The 22,541-nt window shown below is 51.6% G+C and overlaps 1 protein-coding gene across 2 annotated transcripts; it reads left to right on the top strand.

The window, feature by feature from the left end:
- The first annotated feature begins 4,102 nt into the window (after positions 1-4,102).
- Positions 4,103-22,381, top strand: SUN2 (Sad1 and UNC84 domain containing 2). Of its 2 annotated transcripts, none has more exons than XM_019544938.1 (18): positions 4,103-4,203; positions 5,428-5,593; positions 6,555-6,727; positions 7,302-7,436; positions 7,804-7,899; positions 8,623-8,716; positions 9,080-9,150; positions 9,964-10,100; positions 10,668-10,889; positions 11,337-11,414; positions 13,169-13,212; positions 14,234-14,399; positions 14,744-14,971; positions 17,774-17,858; positions 18,693-18,808; positions 19,928-20,095; positions 20,855-20,947; positions 22,166-22,381. In XM_019544938.1, exons 2-18 carry the CDS (start codon positions 5,463-5,465, stop codon positions 22,277-22,279), a joined length of 2,151 nt encoding a protein of 716 aa, XP_019400483.1. In that variant the 5' UTR covers positions 4,103-4,203; positions 5,428-5,462; the 3' UTR covers positions 22,280-22,381. The 2 variants fall into 2 exon arrangements, with proteins under 2 accessions (XP_019400483.1, XP_019400482.1); XM_019544937.1 differs by lacking the exon at positions 4,103-4,203 and adding an exon at positions 4,287-4,305.
- The last annotated feature ends 160 nt before the right edge of the window (positions 22,382-22,541 follow it).

Below are 22,541 nucleotides of genomic sequence, written 5' to 3'. Positions count from 1 at the left end.
GGTCGTTTGACCCCAGTATTCTTTCCTGCCATGGCAGGGGGTCGGACTAGATGATCTGCTCAGGTCCCTTCCGACCCTACAAACTATGAAACTATGAAACATTGACTAGATGTGCCCTTCCCCCCACCAAATTTGCTTCATTTGTGCAGACAAATCAGGATTTGAACTTATTCCTAGACATACAAGACCTGTATCTGTTTTCTTTCCCAGATGTTGTTGTTCTTAAGCAGCAGAAAGTGATTCTGTCCCAATTCCAGGAGATGGGAAATTCATGCTTCCTGCCTATCACCCTGATTCTAAGTTGCCAGGGACTTTTTTTTGCTGTTTTTGTAAGGCCACCAGTCACTGCACTCTGCCAATGTTGGATAAAACTAAGCCTTGGTTATACAAGGATGGCAAATATGTGAATATGTGTGTGTGCATGTGTGAGACAGACAGAGAGGTTAGAGTGCCTCTTGTGAGAAAGAAAGGAGGAAATGTCAGGTGCCTGTGAATGAGGGGAGGATGAAGTGCTGGCCAGCTTTTTCTGAAAGTCGTAAAGAAAGGCAGAAGATGGGAATGGGTGAAGAAAAATAGTTTGAGGGAAAGAAAGTAGCACTGCTTAGCAGTGCTTGATTCCTTCAACCACAGAGTGGTGCTGTGATCCACTTCTGTTGCAAGGAACATGACCAGTAAGTATGAAACGGAGTCAGCAGCATTGCCCCACTTGCACCAGAGCTGATGTTGGATCCACCTCTTTGAGGCACTACATAAACTGGAAAAGACTTCCCAGCACTGTCTGATCCCTGACAGTGAAAGAAACACTACAGATTTAGGAGATGGGGGAACTCCTAAAGTGGGCAGGCCACCTACAGAGCACAGTAGGGGCAGGATGAATTAATCCCTTCCACCAAATATTCAAGAGGGAGCAAATGGTGTTCAAGCTGCTGGCCCTGTGGGCTGTGGCCCACAGCCTGGATCCCATGCATAGGGTCCTGAATTACAACCAGACTGAATACAGTCAGTCCTTGACTTAAGATGTTTCAAGTTACAATGAACGGCACTTGCAACGTTTATAAATTGACACCGTTTCGACCTTCTGACATCAGTTTTGACTTTATGACGCTTGATCCGATGCCATGCCACGCCAGTGAACAAGTTCACTGCATCACCCATCTCCCTGCAGAACGTGTCCAAACTTCCTTGGACACTTTCTTTAAGAAAGCAGACAAGACTCCAGAAAAACCTGCAGCCAAAACTCGTGAGAAGACCAGCCAAAAACCCTTCAAAAAGTCCAGCAAAGTCACCTCAAAGAAGTCATTCCAAATCAATATGATTGCTATTTACAATATAAATACATTAATGTCACTATATTATATTTATCTATAATTGAGTACACAATTCTGGGTTATTTTTTTGGTGAAAATAGGGTATCGGGCCTTGGTTCAGGAACCAGTCCCCCATTTATAACATTGTTCCTATGGGAAAATTGGTTGAGTTACAACATTTTGACTTACAATGTGGGTTTCAGGAACCAAATGTGTCATAAGTCCAAGGACTGCCTGTAGACCAACCAGTCCAGAGACAACAGCCTGATTCAGCAATGTAGCTGAGCACAAGAGAAGTCCTGTTCTTAAATGCTCTGCAAATTGGATGTTGGAACAGCACTGTCGTTTTCTTCTGGAAAGTTAGCAGCTACATCTAAGAGATTTCAGTCAGAGTGCACATCACATCATGTTACCACATTTACCTGCTTCACCCTGTGTTGAGGCTTAAAGGCGAGACATAAAGGGGAAAATTAACTTGTGCCTTATTTTGCAATGTAAAAAGAAGGCGGCCTGGCAGGGGTTTTCCCACCTCAGTTTGCTTATTTTATTTTTACCTTTAAAATATGAATAGCAAGCCAACTCCTTCCTGCACACTACAAATATTTTCTTTCCTTTCAGTTTCATTGTTCTAATGTTTTGTCTGAGACACTGAATGTTGATATACTTAAAAATAATCAAGTAGGAGGGGTTTTGCATTAAAATGTCCTAATTTGTCAATGTTTCCACAGTTCTGGCTGTTTTGCAAGGGCATGAAGATCTGAGGGTATTTTTCTTAAGAGCACGTGGCTACCCTAATGTGCTTTGGTGAAAATTTCCCTGCCATGTGTGCACAGCATGCTGCATAACTAGCTGTTATTCTGAACCTGTATAGCTTCAGTTCCAAAGTATCTTGAATGATTAGACTGTGGGGAAAAATGTCTTAAGCAATCAGCAAAATAAGCAGCAAAACCTGTTTGCCTGGTAGAGTTGGTTTGTCCAAAGCTGAAACAAACTATATGAGAAAAATTGGGGGTGGCATGAAGTAGTTGCTTAATGCAAGATGTTGCCTTTTAGAAATGGGCTCTTCAGTGCTGCTCTCATTGTCATTTGTTAATAGCTGTGGTTTCTTCAGTGCTTCTAGTCGCAGTAGGAACCTTAACTTTGGTGAGGTTATGGGGTTCCTGAAAACACTGATAAAGCTGAGGGTTATTAAAAGCACAGGAGTGTTGTAATAAACATGAAACAGCTGAACTTGTAAGAGACTGACATTTATTTCTTGCCTTCATCATTTGGCAGAGATAACAGCTGCAACAGGCTAATATTCTGCCATGTGACATCCAGCTACTGCAGCTGCTGTTCCATGGGGAACAGGGCAGGGTGAGGCTACTGCAGCTGCTGTTGCATGGGGAACAGGGCAGGGTGAGGGCCGGCACTTTTTCTTGGTGGGGATTATATACAGGGGTAGAAGCTTCTGTATTGTAATGATGTGTGCGCCGACTGGGGTAGTACTGCCAGACTCACTGCCCAATACATCGCAAGTCAGGTCCAAATATCATGAACTTTTTTCCTCCTTTCAAATAAGTGTTGACTGTTTTTACCATGACCATTAATCTTGCAGTAACACCTCCAGTCTCTGCTACAGATTTTCTCTGGGACTTTCTCCAAGTCACTTAGCCCTTCTGTTGCAACTTTAGATAGCAATGTCTTACCTCTTGGGGGTGAGGAGAGAAAATAAATGTACTGAAGAAATCGAGAGGCTCTCAAATACTACAGCAGCAGGCCCTGCCACATACTTACAGCAGCTGTTCTCAACCCTTTTCAGATCCAAGGCACCCCCTAAAGATGCCAGCTCTGAGTTTTTACTCAGTGTTTGACTATGGAAAAATACCAGAGCCACTTTTCTGTTCATAGACATCAGGGCTGGAAGGGACCTCGCAAGATCATTGGGTCCAGCCCCCTGGCCCAGGGGCAGGAAGTCAGCTGGGGTCAAAGGATCCCAGCAAGATAAGCATCCAAATGTTTTTTAAAAAGTGTCCAGAGTAGGTGCTTCACCACCTCTGGAGGCAGTCTATTCCAGACCTCGGGGGCTCGGACAGTAAAGAAGTTTTTCCTTATGTCCAGCCTAAAACCGTCTTGGAGGAGTTTGTGACCATATGACCTTGTCATCCCTTGGGGTGCCCTGGAGACCAGGCGTTCCCCCAGATCCTGATGCGCTTATAGGCAGCCACCAGGCCCCGCCCCCTCACGAGTCTGTGCTTTTCCAGGCTGAAGAGTCCCATGCGAGGAGCTCAGGAAGAACCGCAGGGCACAACTTTTTGGACACTCTGGATTCCTATTGGAAATCGCCAGGTTGATCTTGTGAATCACGTGCAGGCCTTTGTGCACCCGGCTGGAGCAGCGCTGACTTCGCCTAGAAGCCCCAGGCACACACACCAAGACCCCGCTGTCCTGAGCACCACCACCACCACAGCAAACTCCCATACTCTCTGCTGCAAAACACATGCAAAGCACAGCCTTCGGGCTTTGGAGAGCTCCTGTCCGCAACGCCGAGGGCGAGGCCGAGCACCCACAGGCAGAGAAAACGCCAAGCCCCCGGGAGCTGAGGCGGGCGGCCCGCCGCAAGCCCCGCCCCCAGGCCGCACCCGGCGTCGCACGCGCCGCTTACACAAGGGGGCGGGACCTTGAGGAGGAGGAGCTCCCACCTTTCCCTTTGTGTTCAAACCGGCCAATGGGAGCGCGGCGCTGCCGGTGATTGGCAGCCTGGAGGAAGGCGGGGGAGCTGCTCTGGCTCGTGGGCTTTGACAGCGCGCGCAGCTCGGGCCATATTGGCTGGGCGGGGAGTGGCAGCAGGCGACCGCTGCAAGGAGGCGCCACCAGCCCCCGCCTCTTGGCCCTGCCCGGCGGGGCAGCAGCGCAGGTGAAGTGGCGCCCGGGGGGCCTTGGGCCTGGTGCTGACCCCCCGCGTGGGGTGGGGAGGCAAGGGGTGAAACCGCGCTTGCCCCAGGAGCCGGGCCGGACGGTAAGGGGTTAACCCCCCAGGGGCCAGGTGCACCCGCTCCCTGGAGGTCGGGCGCGGCGGGGGCAGGCTGTGGGGACCCGGCGCCCTGCGACTCCCTGCCCCGTGCCAGGTGCTGGAGCTGGAGCAGCCCGGGGGGGGGGGCGTGTGGGCCCAGGTTGTGCTTGGACGCGGTCCCGATGCTTTGCCTTTCACTTGGGCGGGTGCGGGCTCCTCCTGGCAGTGGCAACCCTATGAAGGGCGGATTAGTGAGAGCGGCCTCAGCCTTGACGCCTCTAGCCTGGCAGCCTGCCCTGCGGAGATGCAGGGGAGAGGCGGCAGCTGCGCTGGCACAGCTCTGCCCCAAGCAGCTTCTGTTCCCGCTGTCTCTTCAACTGAGTGCTGAGCCCAGGAGAGCCCGCTCCCCCTTTCCAGCCTGCTGGAGGCGCCTCAGGGGGCATGTGATATGGGAGTGCCAGTGCCTGTTTGCAAGGCTTGTTGTCCCGTTAGTCTTGTGGCGCTGTCCCAGTGTACCCGCCCTGCCGGAGCCATGCTGATGTCCACCAGCATCCCTTCCCGCACCACCACTCTTAGCCCTGACCCTTGACATCCCTGGCTGGATTTGCTTGGCTGGGCAGAGACTGCAGTGTCATGCTGAGCTCCGTGACTCTGAGAGGTGCCTGACTCTGATTTGTCCAGCACATTGTTGCTTGGGGCATGAGACACTGTTTGAATCTCCAGGAGCAAAAAGCCTTTGCCTCAGCCCTTCTGTTGTTCCCCACCCCCTCCCAGGATAGGACGCCACAGGCAGACCCTTGCCCTTGTCCTGAGCTGCTGCCTCTTCAGCTTTGCCAGTCCACACAGCTCTCAGGTGTGGCTAACCATTTGCCTGTAATCCTCTAGGCACCAAATTCCAATGATGTTTTTTGGGGGAAGGAGTGGGGGCTGAATCCATGCATCCAGATGGTCCTCAAAGCCCTTTCCTCTTCTCCTGTCCCCTGTCCCCCTGCAGTGTTTCCCTTCCTGTCATGTGTACATGTGTGGACACGTTTTTCCAGTCCCAGACAGGCCCCCTGGTACCAGGACTGGCTGGGACCTCAAGAGTTCTCTCATGTTGCCTCTCTTCTCTTCCCGCTGCTCTCCCAGGTCCTTTGGTGAGGGGTGATTGTACCTCCTCCATCATGTCTCAACGCAGCCGGCGCCTCAGAGCCACCCGCTATGACCAGGGTGATGAGGATGGTACTGGCAGCAGCAGTGGTGCAGCCTCACTCTTGGGTGGTCAGCAGGTCCCTTTTAAGGACACTACCACCAGGTGAGTGTGAGCAGGATGGGAGGGGGAAGCTATATACTTCACTGGCACCTGTAATTTCTCAGCAGCTTAGCTTGGAGGTGGGGGAGGAGCTTGCCCTAATGGGAATACTCCTTCCCAGTTTGCAGCTTGGCTAGCAGTCACCAACGGTCTGTTTCTTGAGTCCTCTACACATGCCCTAGCCAGGGAAGGGCAATATTATCAGCCCAGGGCACTACATCTGTTGGTAGCATAGAGGAGCTCCTACTAACTTCATGGCTTCATGAGTCTGTTTTCTTCTTTGCAAAGTCCTTCCATGGCACCAGTGGGTAACCCGGTGTGCCCCCCTGTCCTCAGTGGGAGTGCAGCCTTTCTGCCTATTGCATGCATTTCACCATTCCCAGGCCATTGCCCTGGCACTGCTGGGGGGGAGCTCTGTGATGATCCACACCAGAACACGAAGACCAGTTCTGCATGTTACTAAGACCTGTAGTGCAAAGACTGGAGTCTTCACACCTGTACTTAAGGGCCTCCTGGGACAGGGGAGCATGTGTATATATCTCAAAGGAAGCCCACCCAGCTTATCAGCCTCTCCTAGTCACAGACACCTGCAGGAAACCACAGCAGCTACAGAGGAAGGAAACAGGAAGTAAAGATGGGGGTAGTAGGCAGGACGATGGCATGGTAGAGCCGGTGATTGGCTAGAAGTGGATATGTGTATGCGTGGGTGGGGAAATTGCTGCTCCCCTGACTCATATTTTGCAAGGAGGTATGGCAGCAACTTACTTTGTTTAAAATATACCACTGCTGTAGAGCACCAGAGGACGAAACCTCTCCTTGCTACTCCTCCATGCTGGAGTGGGCTGGAACAGGTCAGGGCCCCAGGAAGTGTGAACCCTGATAGGAGAGGAAGGTTGGCTCTATCTCTCCCCTTCACATTGCACCTGGCCTGTAGATTCACCCTCGTTTTCTTGCCTCCTGGTAGAAACTTGAGGAAAAAGTCAAGCAGCATGAAGCGTCTCTCACCTGCCCCTACCACCCAGACCTCCTACTACAGCGAATCTGTTGTCAGCGAGTCCTACCTGGGCAGTGGCAGGGGGTTTTCTGCGGGGGGTAGCACTGCGTATGATGATCCTCTGGACAGTGAATCCTACTGGGGTGAGTGCTTCCTCCCATGGGTGCTGGCCAGACCCCACCTTAACTCCCCTGGTCCTGGAGCAATGCCTTCCTTTTGCCTTATGGATTTATTAACTAAGTCCTGAGCTTCCTCTCCAAGCTGCTTCTCCAAAGGGACCATAAACCTGCCTGAGGTGGACAACCCCTTGATGCAGTTGACAGGGGAACCAAGTCCTCCAAATAGCCCTAGCCTACACCAGTTGCCCATTACTCAGGTCAGTGGCTTGGGAAGTCAAGTACACACCCCACCAACAATCCTCTCTTGTTAGTGAAGCAGTCCCAGGGTAGAGGGCAGTCTGCCTTCTGAGTGGCACTTTTGAAGCAGCAGGATCATTGCAGGGCATAGGATTGGGAGGGAGGTGATGGTAATGGAATGGAGTGATTGTTGAGGTGCTTAGGGGTAGCCATCCCAAAGGTCACTAGGAGACTCTTTGCCCTGAGCTGCCAGCAGCAAACCCCATTTCCTGTGCTCTGGAGACTCACTGTGGGCCTCGGGAAGAGGAGCATGGGAGGCTGTTGGCTGTTTTTTCAATGGGATCCTTTGTTACTTGGATAGGCAGGGAGCTCCCAGTGAGGAGGAGAAGAGGCACAGGAGATACGGAGTCCAGTAAAATCAATGGGCTGGCAGAGACCAAGATCTACGATACCTATGCCTCTTCTTCTGGCTATTCCTCTGAAGATGACTATGCAGGTAGGTGGATGACTCTCCCCTGGAGGTGTTTGGTAGCACCAGCGGCATTGGTGGGGGAGGAGACCTCCTAGTAAAGACCTCATCTTGGCCTTGACTCCTTTGCCTGGGGAGGAGTTAACCCTGTTCAGGCAGACAGTCCTCTCTCACAGAATAGGCTCAGATTCAGCTCTGTGACTGGGAAGTAGGCTGCTCTATTCTGCCCAGCCTCACTCCAACCTGGCTCTGTGACCAGGGCAGAGAGTGATTAATATTGACTTGCTCAGGAACAGCATCTGCCCCACTGGATCCCATCAATTCCTACCCAAAGCCAGGAGGTCTCAAAGATGTGAGACTCCACCTTGGGGCTCTTCTCCTCCTCTTCCTCCAGGTCATCATTACACAGACCAAAGCAGCTCTAGCTCTGGCTTCAGGAATGCAGCCTCCCGAGTGGGATCATTTCTCTGGCTGGTGGTCACTTCGCCAGGTGAGAATGGGAAAGTGGGTGTCTCCTAGCTACAGCCTTCCTCTGCACAAACTGGTTTCATGTCCATACATTCACAGCATCCATTGCTTGCAGAGGTATTGTGTTAGGTTCCCCTTTTAAATGGAAATACCAAAAAAATCCACCATGGATGTTTTAAAGTTAATAAACATCCGTGTACATTAGGGGGACTCAGTACCAGAAAGATCAGAAGAGCTGCAGGGCAGTATAGAGAGACATTGGCATGGCTGTAAGTGAGTCACAAGAGTGGGACAGCAGGAGTGCTGCAGGGTATGTCTAGAGCAGTGATTCTTAGCTGGGGTGAGGTGAGATTTGTTTAAGGATGCCACAAGGGGTCATGCAATATTAGCACTTGTTAGGTGTGCAGGCACCTACACGTGATTCACAAGAAAAACCCATAGCTTTCCAGTAGGAATCAAGAGTGTCAAAGCTGTTCTACCCTGTTGTGGTATTTCTGAGCTCTTTGCAACAGAAAAAATTCTTCCGTTATTTTTCTGTAGTCAAATGGCAAATGAAATTAGTTTTTGAAAGGGGATGCTACTAAATTCAGAAAAGTTAGGGAGGGCTGCTTTGAGTCTAAAAAGGTTGAAAACTACTGATCTAGAATGTGCTTGGGTGAACTGGAGCAGACACATCTTCCAGAGGTGGGGAGTGGAGGAGGAGGGCTAGCTGAATGCTTTGATGCCATGTGAGGTTCTTTTGCAGGCCGGATATTTGGACTGTTGTACTGGTGGATTGGAACCATGTGGTACCGCCTTACCACCATGGCTTCACTCCTGGACGTCTTTGTCCTAACAAGGTCAGTGCTGACTGGAATACAGCTTGGAGAGTTATGGAAGTGGGTTGCCATGGGTCTGAACTCTGATCCAGACATGGGAGCAGGCAGGTGCACCTGGAGGAGTGGATACAGAATTCCTTCAGGGAATTCTGTGAGAGAAATGTATATCAGGTCGCAGCAAAGCTCTGAGAATACAGAGCACATTTTCTTGGGGCTGGAATGGTAAGTAGTCCCAGGCTGGGGTGTGTGGGCTGGTGTCCAGGGAGGTAATTGGCTTCCAGAGACCACCTTCTGGTTTTTCCTGCACAGCAGCTGAGAAACTCCCTCAGTGAGAGTGCCTGAGTGGCTGCACTAATGCCTGCTTCCTTTTTCCTCTCTGTCCAGGCGCTATTCAGCTCTGAAGAAGCTCCTTCTCCTCCTGCTGTTGCTCCTGCTCCTGGCTTCCATTGCTTACGGTGAGTCATCCCAGACCCCAGAAATGCTCACTACCTCCAGCCCCATCTCTTCTGTCCTGGGCACGGTGCCCGTAAGATCAGGGTGGCATCCTGGCTGCTCTGAGGTAACCCTGTGTCACAGGAGAAGTCTCATTCCTCCATGCTGTACACAGGTATTGTTCCTTGTAGTTGCAGGTGTGGGCTTGAAGTGGGATTGGGAGGATTTCTTGGGTTAAGGCTAAGCTGCAAACTCAGGGGACTGGATTCATAACCCAAGAGGCACCTTCCAACCATATGTTCCTGTGTGCATGCCTAGAAGCAGGCTGTCTTTATGCCTGGGGGCTGGTCCTGGCAGGCAGGAAATGGTTCAACATAGGATGAGGATGCTGTGAGGCTGGCCTAGATCCTCTGTCAGCTTTGTACTCAGTCCCTGAAGGATTTGCTGATCCCACACCTTGGCTCCCAATCTTCTCAAACTGTGAGGGAGTCCTGGTGGTCCCACATGATATTGCAGGTCCTTGTCTCCAAGCAGGGTGGAATCAGACCCCACCATCCAGTGTCTCTCGTGTGGAGCCCTGGGAAGTTTGCATTGAGAGTCCAGCATTGGCAGGGACTTCTGGTGACCATCACTGCTAAAATGGCAGTCAAAATCTTGGCTCCTGGGGTGAGAGAGGTGCCCGTGTCCTGTTCACTGTGCTGAAGCCACAAAGCTGGTGGTCCCTTTCTGCTCACAAATGTGAGCCAAGAGCTGGAGCCAGTCCGTCTTGGCATTTCTAACACGTCCCCTTTGGAGTCTTTGTCTTCCTGCCAACTGGTCCCTCTTTGTGATGCTAGGTGCTTGGTATTTCTACCCGTTTGGAGTCCCGGTGCTCTACTCTTCCATGTCTTCCTGGGGAGCTGCAAAGATTTCAACCCCTATTGCTGACAAAGTTGAGGTGTCTGGAGCTGGGGACCTAGCTGCATTTGACCAGGTGGGTGACAAAAGGGTCAAGAGTGCAGTGTGGAGAGAAGCTCCAGCATTTCTGGTTATCCAAATACTGGCTCAGCCTTGTCCCGCCCCTTCCCCCACTTCCCCAAAAACCTGTCAGAAGAGTGCCGTAGACAGAGTGGATGGGAGGCTAGGTGCACATGAGAGCAGTTGCCTCTCTCCTTGTGTCCTGAAAACGAGAAATGGGGACAAAGGAGGTATGTGACTGTCTGGGGCTAGGTTTGTGAATTGCTGGCCCCTGTTGGAAGGAACAAACCCAAACTGTTGTTGTGCCTATTGGCACAATATACGATGGGCTTGGTGGGCATGTGCACCACTGCCCCCTGCTGAAGCATAAGACACTCATGTGCCTTTGTTCGCCTCTGGGCTGAGCTAGGAGAGCTTCCCCAAACCCTCAAGTTGGGGTGCCCTTGGATTTGTATGTATGTTGCCGCCCCCTGGTGGAGAACAGAGGCCATCCATGCAGTTGGGACAGCAGGGGTGCAGTGTTAGGCCTGTGTTTACCACCCTTGTGTTTTGTGTTCCTTTGGCTCTGCTCTGGTGGTATAAGTCGGAGCACCATATCTTGTCTCGGTTGCAAGCCCTGGAGAAACGCTTCAAGGCCCTGGAGGCTGAGGCGTCACGGCTGGAGGGGTTGGAGCTGCAGAGAGGGGTGGCAGCTGGAGGAGGCCTATCCCATGATGACATCCGGATGCTCTTGGAGGGGCTGATGAGCCGTCGTGAGGCAGCGCTGAAGGAGGATTTCCACAAAGAGATGGACCTACATGTCCAGGTAGGGGAGCCTGCTCAGAGTCTAGCCTGCCTTCTTTGCTTCATGACAACACCCCGGCTGCTCCGGTCCCTCTGCTGTGTTTGTGTAGAGTCTGAGAGCATGGGGAGCATGAGGCCACATGCTGGGGGCGTAGTTCAGGCTGGGGTGGATCATTCTGGATGGGCCATGCTAGTTCAGTGGTGGGATGAGAGAAGGTGGAACATGAAGGGGGTATCTTATGAATGTAGGATGATGGGTATCATGCAGGGTGAGGTGGGGTTGCTCACAGAGAGGTTAGGAATGGGAGTGTGTGGGAGGAGGTTGGGCACAGGGTGTGGTTGGATGGGCTAGAGTGGAGATGGCTGGAGGTGAGGCCTGCGGGTGACTGGCCAGCAGGGGTGCAGTAGTGGGATAGAAGGTGGCTGGAGTATGAGGTGAATCTCTGATCGTCCTCCCGCCTCCCTGCAGAACAAGCTGGATACTATGCAAGCCAAGTTGCAGAAGGATTTAAATGGGCACCTAGAGAAGATCACGCAAGACTCTCAGGTAAACGGGCCTCCCCCTGTGAGAGCAGAACCGGGCACGCTGCACACTTGGGGTGTTGCATTTCCCCATTGAGATGTATCTCTAAGAGAACCAGGGATGCAGCACACTTTCTCCTTCACAGCCTGCAGCTAGACCACTCGTGGCTCTTTGGGTCTGTTAGCTTCTGTTGGGTAAATCTGATAGAATTGGAGCTTCTAGGAAAAGTGAGAGGCTGTGGGAAACGCTTAGCAGCAGTTAGTGCTGAGCTAATGGCCAAAAATACTGTCCCTTACTGCTGTTGAGAGACACAAAGCCCAGACTCTGACCACTTGTGCTGAATTAAGATCCTTCACAAGTGATGCAGAGGTTGCTCAGACTTTTGGCCTGAAGTGTGCTAGACCAGTGTTTCTCAAACTGAGTTCACTGACTCATGGGGGCACATTGCAGACTTCCCTCGCATGCCCTGTGTGAAGGACAGGATAAGTAGGAGGTGGAAAAGGATGAATATAAATAGAACAAAAAGAACAACTCTGCCTAATCTCCCAGGCTGTCAGAGGTTTCAGTGTAGTTGTAATGACAGAAAACATTGGTACTTTTCCTTGTCCGTAATGCAGCATCACAAGGACCCTGATTGGTACTTTTCCTTGTCTGCATTGGAACATCACAAACACCGGTACTTTTCCTTGTCTGTAATGGAGCGCCACAGACCAATATAACATGCTGAAAAGGGGGAGTGTAACCCAGAGAGTACAAGCGCCACCGCACTGCATGAATCGCATTCTGCTCCCCTAAGTGCCCCTTTTTAGATTCCTTTGGAGGGTGAGATACCACCTAGTGCCCTGCAGGATGTAACACTGGTGTTGTACAGCAAGTGGGGGAGAAATATGCTCAGCAAAGTCTAGACCTGCTGCCCTGAAGGTGAGCAGTATAACAGCATGGCGTACCTTGTGGCCAGTGCAGGGCAGAGCATGCTCTTTCTAAACTGTGTGCTGCTTCATGGACTTAACTGACCCTGAATTCGGAGGCATGAGTAAGCGTGCATAAGTCGGAGCCATTTCTATATTTTAAGTGGAACAGACTTATAGGGCCTGCTTCCTAAGCCCAGTGATACATGCTGTGGTCCTGGCTGGGGGGTCCTTTTGCACTGTGTTATGCACCTCCAGCAGATGCAGGTGTGTGTACACAACTCTGCCTCCCTGAAAGGTGACATGTTCCAAACCAAGAGATGTCCTTTGTACAGTGTGTAATGAAGAGGCGGAACATGCTGCTATGAGAAATCATTGGGTCTGAGATCTTAATAAAGTTCAGAAAGATGCTGAATGCTTCTCTTGATAAGGGTTGTGATACTAGACACTAGGCTTATGGGCCAGATGTGGCCTGTGGAACCATGTTATCTGGCCAATGGGCATTCCCCACAGGTCCAGAAATTTGGCAGCAGGGGAGTAGTGGGACTAGAAGGTTGAGCACCACTGCATAAGGGGAACATCCAGAGTTAAAAGAAATTGTATTGTTAGGAGCCAGGGAGGAGTGTGAAGATGCTGTACCTTATGCTGGCCTCTAGCCACCAGAGATTGGATTGAGACCTAGTGGAGGAGGGGAGGGGGGTGGTTTTTACACCTGCCTCAGGTGCTGGCTGCTATCAGAGATGGGATATAGGCTAAATGGCCTTGGGGCCTGATCCAGATGGGCAGGTCCTGTGTTCCTATGTAACTGTTCAGCCCCTCACCACATGATGGATCTTTCCCATTTGTTTCCCCATGTTGCTTCTTTTGCAGGACATGGAGGCCCGGATACTCCAGCTGAATTCAGACTGGCAAAGGTAATCTGGAACTTCTCGAAGGGTTGCCTGTAACTTTGAAGTGGTGTCTTGTGTGTGGGCTAATGGGCCTTTTAATGGAGTGAGTAATTAGCAACCTGGGTGTGAAGAGGAACATCTCTTGGGAACCCACAGGGATTCTTATGTGATCGTACAGAACCTTTCTTCACCATCTGGAAAATTGGGGTCCTGTTGTGTTTTGATATTCCTGGGAAGGGTGCATGGGCGTGTGTGTGTGACTGAGGTTCTGATGTGCCCAGGAGAATAAACCTGGGCAGGAATGAAAATGAACTGATAGAGACGCTATCATCCACTATCATCATGAAAGGAAATGATATTGGTGGGGGACAAGGCAAATATGAGAAACAGTGATGCTGACAGGGATGGGGCAGGAGCAGAAACTAGGCAGCTGGTTGGCTGTAACTTAGAGATTCAAGAGGGGTGCTGATGCAGCTCATGTGATCTCTGGCTTCATGTCTATGGAAAAGGGAGACCTGGTCTTCCCCACAGGGACTGTGCCAAGGAAGGCTGCAACTCAGCTCTGGCTTCAACAATGCCAGAAAAATGCCCTTCCTGGAGGGAGTTCAGGGAAGAGTAACAGGAGGCTGGAGTGATGGATGGATTGAAAGCAGAGTAAAGAAGCCAACTGTTGCTCAGTTCAGTAAAACTTCATAATCTACAAGCCAGTGAAGTGTGTTAACACCTGGGGGAAGGGATTGTTTAGGGGACTTTGAGGAGGTCTCACTACAACATGAGGGATGGACCTGAGCTAAGACAATCCCTATCTGGAGATTGGAAGAGCCTTCCTATAGAGGGAGGTCTCCCAGGCTGTGGAGAAATCTCCCAAGGAAGTGGAAGGAGTCCTTGCTCTTGGGGAACATTTGATTGGTTTGAACAAAGTTCTCTGTTGGTCTGTGGGAGGGGAGCCCTGGATCTGGGTCCATAGAAAGGGTGGTAGGATGACCCACAATGACCTCCTCCTACTAATGCTGTGTCTTATTATATTTCCTGGTTTGTTCTTCAGCTCGACAAAAGAGGGCCTGACGGGAAACTTCCTGCAGGAGGTGGGGAAGCTGGAGAGGGAACTGGCAGGCCTGAGAAAAGAGATCAAATTCCTCGCATCTGAGCAGCAGGCAGTAGTGAAGCATGTGGAGTCGCTTCCAGGACAGATAAAGGGAGTGCGGGACGACGTGAGTTTCTGACCCCAGTCAGTTCCCACTGTGAAAGCCCAGTCTGACCCCTTCTGCTCAATGTGGCAGTAGGCATGTCTGGGGGATGCAGGCCTTTCTGGTCCAGGCCCACTACGTAATACCTTGTCTGCACTGAGGGGATGGTCTCTGACCACCACTCAGTGTCCACAACCTGGACATCTTTGGATGGACTTTGGATATCTGTAGGAATGGTGGGTCCCTGCAGACCACACATTCAGGGTCCCTGAAGCGTGTTGCCCTGTGCCATTCCCCTTCCATTGGTCATACTGTCCTGTAGTGCAGCCCCCTCACCTGACCTGAGCTTTCTCCCTTGATGCTTTCAGGTGGAGGCGCAATTGCCCTTGTGGATTGGACAGTTCTTGTCACAGCCAAGGAAGGATGGTATGGGCAGCCTGTTCCTCCAGCGTGAGGAGCTGCAAGATCAGCTCCAAGAGATGGAGCATCGAATCCTTGCCAAGATCTCTGAAGACCAGCAGATGTCTGCACAGGATGCCAGGGCCAGCGTCAGGGTCGCACTGCAACAAGGGGGAGTCATGGCAGTGACGGAGGAGGTGAGGGGCAGCCCCCTTGATAGTTCACAAGAGCAGCCTTCATGGCTTGTGGGGAGGGATGTGAACGTCTCTCACTTGCATATCATAACTGCATCGGCCTTCATCAGGGTTGTCTTTCCTGGCACAGATGCATGGCGAAGACAGTATACACAGCAAGTGTGTGTGTCTGTGTGTGCACATACATGTACATGGCTAGGACGTGCCAGGGCATATGTGGGAGCTGGTGTATATGTGCACATGGTTTGGGGTTGCAGGCAGTGTATATGCAGTCACACTACCACCCCAGCGTGTGCTTTTGCAGAGTCACGCCCCATTCTTTCTGTGTGGACATGTACTAGGGCAGATGGGGCTACTGCAGAAAGAGGGTTGGATCAGGGTTATAGGATATCAGGCATTTCCTGCTGCCCTTTTGGTGACTTTTGTTACTGCCAAAACCTCAATAATGACATGAGTCTGGGGTTCTTTCACTGGGATCTGGTTTTGCTTGTTGCAAATCCAGAAGAAGCCGTTTTCTGAGTTCACTGAGCACTCAGAGATTTTGAAAGGAAGTGAGGTGGCAGCTTTGGACATTTACAGCTTGTTCTCCAAAGCACTCAGAACTCATAAGTACTGCTGAAATCATTTGGAACTGCAGGGATTCAGCGCTGTTGATGATAAGACACTATATAATCCTAAACTTACCTTCATTGAAGACTTGGAAGGACAGGCTGTGCAGGCTTAGTGCTAAACTAGGCCTAGCAAACCTGGGGAGAGATCCCAGACCTGCAAGGCTTTGGGCAAGTAATGCTTTCTGTCCTGTCTCTCCATTCCCCATCTGTAGCAAGGTACTGGTGTTCCCTTACCACTGCCCTGTTTTGTGTGTGTGTCTACCACCCTTAGAGCAATGGGAGCCGGATCGTATTTAGGGCATCTCAGCACTGTGCTACTGTAACACAGTTAATGGCAAACGTTTCCTTTATTCATATTAGTTTTTAAGCGGAGTGGCTCAGAAGTGTTTTCAAATAACAATCTACGAGTACTTGAAGAGGATAAAGTGAGCCAGTGGTGCTAGGATGTGGTATTTGAAGTGCTTCCTGCTGTTTCTTACAAACACATGCAAAAGGGGAAGAGAAGAAGCCAGGAGGAGATGGGAGAATACAGCTTCCATCTCCTCTCCTCTCCTCTCCTCTCATGCCTCCAGAAAGAGCTTTTGGTGCACGACTCACAGAGCCCATCATGGCCCTGCTGGGCAGTTGGCTGGGTTGCTTTCATTTCCCCCTTACTAATCTGTGGGAGGTGGCACAAACCTCCTTGAGATCAGGCAGGTTTTGGCTTTGCAAACTGACCCAGCTACAGTTTGTAAAGTCAGCATTATGTTGGCCAGCTAAATCAGACTCATTTAAACAGCAAGTGTAAAGAGGTGGAAGTAAGGAGGTGGATCTAGCCTTTTTCAGAAGGAAGTAGGAGCCATAGGGTTCTATCTTTAAGACTCAGCCATGGGCATGAGGATCTCATCATCAGGGTGGCAGATCCAGGATTTCCCAAAGTGGGATGCAGGCACAGCAGTCTTCACTGCAGGGGTGGTTGCACTTCCTGCTCCCAGCTTCCTGCACTCCTGCCAGTGCAGGCAGACTGCCCCTCAGGAACCTCCTGGGACCTTTTTTTAAGTCCTTAAAGCAGGTGAGATTCCTCCTCCTTTCCCCTTTCTGCTCAGAAACTCACCTTTTCCCCTACATTTCCTCCCTTCCCTTCCCTGCCTGCCTGCAGCTGCTGCTCTGCCTGGGGCTGGGGAAGCTCCAAAGCCAGCTAGGATGATCAGGGGCTGGGTTCAGTTGGGGAAGGGACAGCAGCAACAGGACAGCTGTGGAGCAGTTCCCCCACACCCTGCTCGGTCCCAGAGCAGGCACGCTGCCACTGTCTCCATCCCTAACTGAACCCAGCTCCTGTGTAGGGAGTAGGAAGGGCTTTGATACTTCCCTGATCCTGGGACAGCACAGAAAGGCAGGCAGGGGAGAGAGCATGCCTTTGAGCAGGAAAGGGAAGAAAGGGAGGTATTTCACCTGCCTTAGGGACTTGAAAAAAGATGTAAGATCATGAGCCAAAAAGGCCATTGGAACAGCAGTATTTGTTACTCCTGGCATGTCAAGGTAGTAACCATAGCGGTCCTGTCCTTGATGTGGTGGTGCTGGTACCCCCTGCTGCTCTGAACAAGCTGATGGGAACTTGCTGAAGAAGAAATGCTTATGAGAATGTGTTTGCCCCATCCCATCCCACCTCCCCAGCCCACCAAAGACAGAGGGGGCTGACGTTTGGGCACTGCCTTTCAGTTGAAGGAGATTCTGGTCTTCTGGTGACAGAAACGTAATGGCCTCGGCAGTCCCTTTCATTTAACAAATGCAGTTGGCATCGGTGTTGTCCTGTGAGCACCCAGCCTGAGTCTTGTAGAGTGGGCATAGGGGGACAAATGGTCTTTGCACCTTTCTTCTGCTGTAAATAAGAAGTGGTGGGAAGGTTCAAGTCGGTTGCCTTTGTGAGACAAAGGGGAATGTGCAGAAGGCCGTGGAGTGCAGCGGCTGTACAAACGGGAGATCAGATGAAGGTACAGGTATGTAAACATGTGGTAGGAGGTTGCACATGAGGGACTGCACTGATGGTATGACTGTAGTGCGTTTGCTTCCCCACCACAGTGTTGGGCATGTATATAAAGGTTGAATCTCTGCTGGTGTGCACAGGGATATACCAGCAGGATATCTCAGCAGAGGGGAGAGCAGGACTTTCCTGCTCTGGTGTTCAGCTCTGTCACAGCCTCTGTTTGTGTTGCAGCAAGTGCATCTCATTGTGAACCGAGCCTTGAAGCGCTACAGTGAGGATCGCATTGGCATGGTTGATTATGCCCTTGAGTCCGGGGGTAAGTGAATTTATTGCCTTCTCACCTTCCTCCTGTGAAGGCCCCTGAGAAGAGAGATCACGCAGCAGATGCTACTGCTGTGTTGATCTGCAGAAGGCCTTGTAGAAGACTTCTAGTAGCTGAGCATATGGGTAAGCACCTGGGTGCACTAAGAGGGAGGGTATGAGATTGTCATGGGGCAGAGGGGGAGGAAGTGTGTGGCGGTGGCTTGTACCTGTGCCGAGGGGCATTGACAGGATGCAGCACATTTGTGTTGCAGTACAGTGTAGTTCAGCCAGGTAGCCTCATCTTGCCCACAAGAATCCTTGTAAAGCTGAGCACGCTACAGTGAAGGGAAGAGGGAGCTCAACAGCATCCATGGGAAACTCCTTGTATCACGCCCTGGGAGCATAGGCAACACATTAGTGCTGCCAGTGGGGGTGGGCACAACTCGACGTCACTGCCGCAGTGGGAGCTACAGCTCCACACCTCTGCTGCTGCTCCTGCTGCTGCCGGGTATTGGGTCCAGCCGGGCTGCAGCCCGTCCCATGCCATTGGCACAGAAATCATACTGCTGCCAAGCCCTGACTGACCAGGCTACAGCCCTGTACCCTGCACCCTGCTGTCAGCACAGAAATCTGGGGGTTGGGTGGGGGGGAGTCTGTCTCTCTGTCTGTCTGTACCCAAGATGTCACCAATGACTTGGAGCTGGATTGAGATACCTCCCTCATGTTCTGTTCAGCACATCCACTTCCCCCATCTCCCAGCAGCTGCCAAGATGTATGTGTGGAGAGCTTTGCTGTGGTACATGGCAGGCTGTAGGGGGCTCACGACTTCTGTTTCTCTTGCTCCTAGGGGCCAGTGTCATTAACACACGGTGCTCAGAGACCTATGAGAGGAAAACAGCGCTGCTGAGCTTGTTTGGGATCCCCCTGTGGTACAACTCCCAGTCTCCCCGTGCCATTTTGCAGGTAAAGACCATGCTAAGCAAAAGTGTCCACACCCTTCCAGGAGCTCAGTCAGAACTGCCCCTGAGCTACTCCTGGTATTCCCCTGGGCACTAAACTGGACATTTCACCTCAGTTCTTTCCTCACTCCAGTTTTTATTCATCTCTCCCTGACACTCAGGAACTGTCCTCTCTCACCCCCGGGGTGTCACTTCCTTCTCATTCCCAGTCTGTGGTTTCTCCTCGGGCAGAGTTTGGAACCAAATATAGTGGCCTGGGATGCCTGCATCTCCCTGATGCCTCATGGCAAACTCTTCCTGTTGCTTGCACAAAGGGGTGAGACTCTGGCAGGCAGGCTGTCATTTTCTTCTCCAGCTGTAGTCATAGCAGTGCACTCACCAAGAGAGGCAGGCACAGTTGGTGTGCCTGCCCCTCTTGTGGGTGTAGCTGCCAATTTGGTCTCCCTGTCATAGGAATCGCCACAGAAAATGAGGCTATTGCACCAACCAAACTGTTACTTTGATTCTGGCAACACCAGAGCATTCAGGGCAGGTGTAAAGAGCTGGTAGTGTCTCAGGGCAATATTACAGGCAGAAGAACTTTCTCCCCAGTCCCAGCCAGCAAGTGCTTTGCCCCAACGCCAGAGGCTGTGTGTGTAACTGTTAGTAGGGTAGCATCCCTCTGTGTTGAGCCAGGTGATTTGCTACAGCCATGTTCTTTCTCTGCACTTTCTTAGTTTAGACTGGCAGGGATAGGTCCCTTTAGTCCTTCTGGCAGCAGGCCATGACGCCTTCTCACCCTGGCATATCCTCTCCTCTCCTCTCCCCCTGCATTGATGTTTTACAGCTTAGAGCACACATTGGCTGCTCCAGAGGGGCTGTGTGACCTGGCAGGGAGAGTTGAGAAACAAGCACCCTCTTCCCCTGCCCCTGCAGTGTTCTCTTGACTTTCCCCTCAGTGTGCTGCTGTCAGCTGCTGTGCTACTTGCTAGAGGTAGCTGCCCTCATTGGCGGGTGAGCGAGCCCTGTCTAGCAGTTGGTACTGTGCTTTGGGAGGAAAGGGAAGAGTGTGCTACAGGGAAAGATGGCCACTTATCACTCCACTTACCGAAGAGCTGACGGTGTCTTGTTCCTTTGTGTGTAGCCAGACGTTCACCCTGGGAACTGCTGGGCGTTCCGTGGCACTCTGGGCTTTGCTGTCATCCGCTTGTCCAGCCGCATCCGTCCTACCGCTGTGACCCTGGAGCACATCTCTAAGTCCCTTTCGCCCATGGGCACCATCCCCAGCGCCCCCAAGGACTTTGCCGTTTATGTGAGTGTCTTGACTTGCCCATGATTCCCCAGCCCTGTGAAGGAAGAGGTGAAAATAGGAGGGAGGGGATTCAGTGTCTCTTACCATCAGGTGTCACGACTGGCCTTGCAGAGACAGATGCTTCCTCCCTTCATAGGCTGGAAATGGATGTCTCCTGTGGCAAGTGCCTGAGGCTGGGAGGGGCTCTGCTTTTAAGCAAAGGCCTGAGTTGTTTGGGAAAGGGGGTGAGAGATGAGGCACAAGAAGAGAGGGTATTCTAAAGAAGGAGCAAAGGTTGAGGTGGGAGATCTGAATGTGTCTGGTAGGAGGTAGGGGAAGTGTGCAAGGGAGAGGAGGAAGGAGATGGTACATAGGGTTGGGGGTTGGTGAGGGAGTATTTCTGAGGGGAGGAAGAGTCCCTGGGAGAGCGGATGCTGGGGGACGAATGGCAGTACTAGGGTAAGGCATCTGTTGTTGGGAGCATATGAATATTGGGAGGATGATTTGGGGTGGAGAATATTGGGGTGGAGAATAGTGGGGGGGACAAGAGGGAGGGAAGTGTGTGTGTATAACTCTTGGCCTTTTCCCCCTCTGCTCCTGTGTGCCCCCATTCACCTCTGCTTGGAAAAGCAGGGGTGGAGTTTAACTGCACTTGTGCCTCTGTCTCCACCTCCCACTTCCCCTTGGGGTGCTCTGCCTGCCCCACACTCCTCCTCTTTCTCTCTTTGCCTTCTTGTCTCTCCTCCCTTCCTTCCTTTCCACACTGACTTGTTTCCGTAGGGCTTGGAAGAGGAAGGACAAGAAGAAGGCATCCTCCTTGGACAGTTCTTGTACAACCAAGAGGGCGATCCCATCCAAACGTTCCACTTCACGGTATGGAGAGAGGGTGGGAAAGGAACTCTTTGGCAATGAACTACAGAGGAGAGTTCTGGGAGCACTGGACCCCTGCTTCTCATGCTTAGAAATGGCCAAAGCATTTTCTTGCAGAAGCTGTGTGCTGGTAAATTCAGCTACCACTGGCCTGCCTGGAGCCTGTGGGGCTGGGTGCTCTGGCCCAGTGCATCTGAGAGGTGCCACTGTAAAGTGCTGTTCAGGTGGCTTGATTCTTAGAGTTCCAGCCTTCCTTGAGCACAAAATACTGGCTGCAGTTCAAGAGAGAGGAGGATACCAGGCAAAGTCAGCAAATGACCTGATCCAGTGCAGCTCGGGCAGGGAGACCTGGGTAGCCAGTATGATGGTCTGATCCAGGGCAGCAACATGAGAAGGCATCAGGGGATTCCTTGGCCTGATGCACCAACAATCTGATCAAACAGCTCCTCAGCCTGGGAAATAGGGGCTGAGGCTGATTATGAAGCCAATCTTGTATCCTTCAGCAGGGGTTGTTCTCCTCCCTCCTGCCCCAGTTTACCTGCATGTGCCCTTGCAAAGCACAAGCTGTTTGTGCTCTGGAGGAAGCCCCCAACTAACCCCCCTTCTTGGACATTGGCTTAGCACTGGATGTGGCTCAGCCCTTCTGGGGAAGGCCTTTGGCAGCAAATGCGGGATGATATAGTATCTTCAACGGGTTTCTCCCTCAGACCCAGCCCCCTGCTACAGGATCCCTTGTGGAGGCACCCAAGTCTTTGTCTACTCAATATTGCACGCTAAATCCTTAGGCTCTTGCTGCTTTTACAGTCTGAAACAAGCCAAGGGCTGGCTTAACTGGAGGATCCGCTGCCCCTAAAATTGTTGCCATTGCTCCTTTTTGATCTTCCTGGGGTAGGGTGTGCATGTTCTGAGAAACCTCTCTGTCCAGTATCAGCCTTACATGACTTGGGCACCAGTTGACTCCTGGCTGCTCACACTGGGCACAACACAGAAGCAGCGCCCAGATACAGGGCCTGCAAAAGTGGTTTAAAGCCACTGTCCCTCTGCCCTCTGTTTTTAAGTGTGTTGGGTAATTTCTGTAGGATCCTGTTGGTACTGTTGAGTGTCAGGGGCTGCAGGGCTACATCTCTGGGATGACTTCTGCCCAAGCAAGTGATTAACACTGACCCTTGATATTTGTTTGTCTGCTGGGAGTGACCAGATCTCCTCCTCTTTCTTTTCAAGGGGGAAGATTTGGGCATCTTCCAGGTGGTGGAGCTCAAGGTCTTGAGTAACTGGGGCCATCCAGAGTACACCTGCATCTATCGCTTCCGTGTGCATGGGGAGCTGGCCCATTAACCTTCCCACCTTGGCTCCCCCACCCCCCGCTGGCTACCTCAGGCTCTATGGAGGCCGTGAGTGAGGACGGCAGAGAGAAGGCGTCACCAGAAAGGAGAACAAGGAAAGTCGACTTTTTTGCGGCTTCACTCATAAATCCTTCAAGGAAGAAACAAGTTCCCTGGGAAATCTATTCCCTGCCCCTAAGCTTTTTTGCTCTGCCACTTCCAGAGAGTTTTTTGCATTTAAGGAGGAGAGGAAGGGAAAGGATTTTAGTGTCTCA

This window comes from Crocodylus porosus, unplaced genomic scaffold (genome assembly GCF_001723895.1).
Source record: "Crocodylus porosus isolate Cpor-Errol unplaced genomic scaffold, CroPor_comp1, whole genome shotgun sequence".
Lineage (NCBI taxonomy): Eukaryota > Metazoa > Chordata > Crocodylia > Crocodylidae > Crocodylus > Crocodylus porosus.
This window is presented reverse-complemented; position numbering and strand designations above follow the sequence as displayed.

Bases quoted from the DNA above. Each gene is read 5' to 3' on its own strand.
- SUN2 (XM_019544938.1), top strand. From the start codon at position 5,463: ATGTCTCAACGCAGCCGGCGCCTCAGAGCCACCCGCTATGACCAGGGT. The intron at 10,101-10,667 runs GTGGGTGACAAA...TGGTGGTATAAG, and splicing joins ACCTAGCTGCATTTGACCAG to TCGGAGCACCATATCTTGTC. The intron at 14,400-14,743 runs GTGAGTTTCTGA...TGATGCTTTCAG, and splicing joins TAAAGGGAGTGCGGGACGAC to GTGGAGGCGCAATTGCCCTT.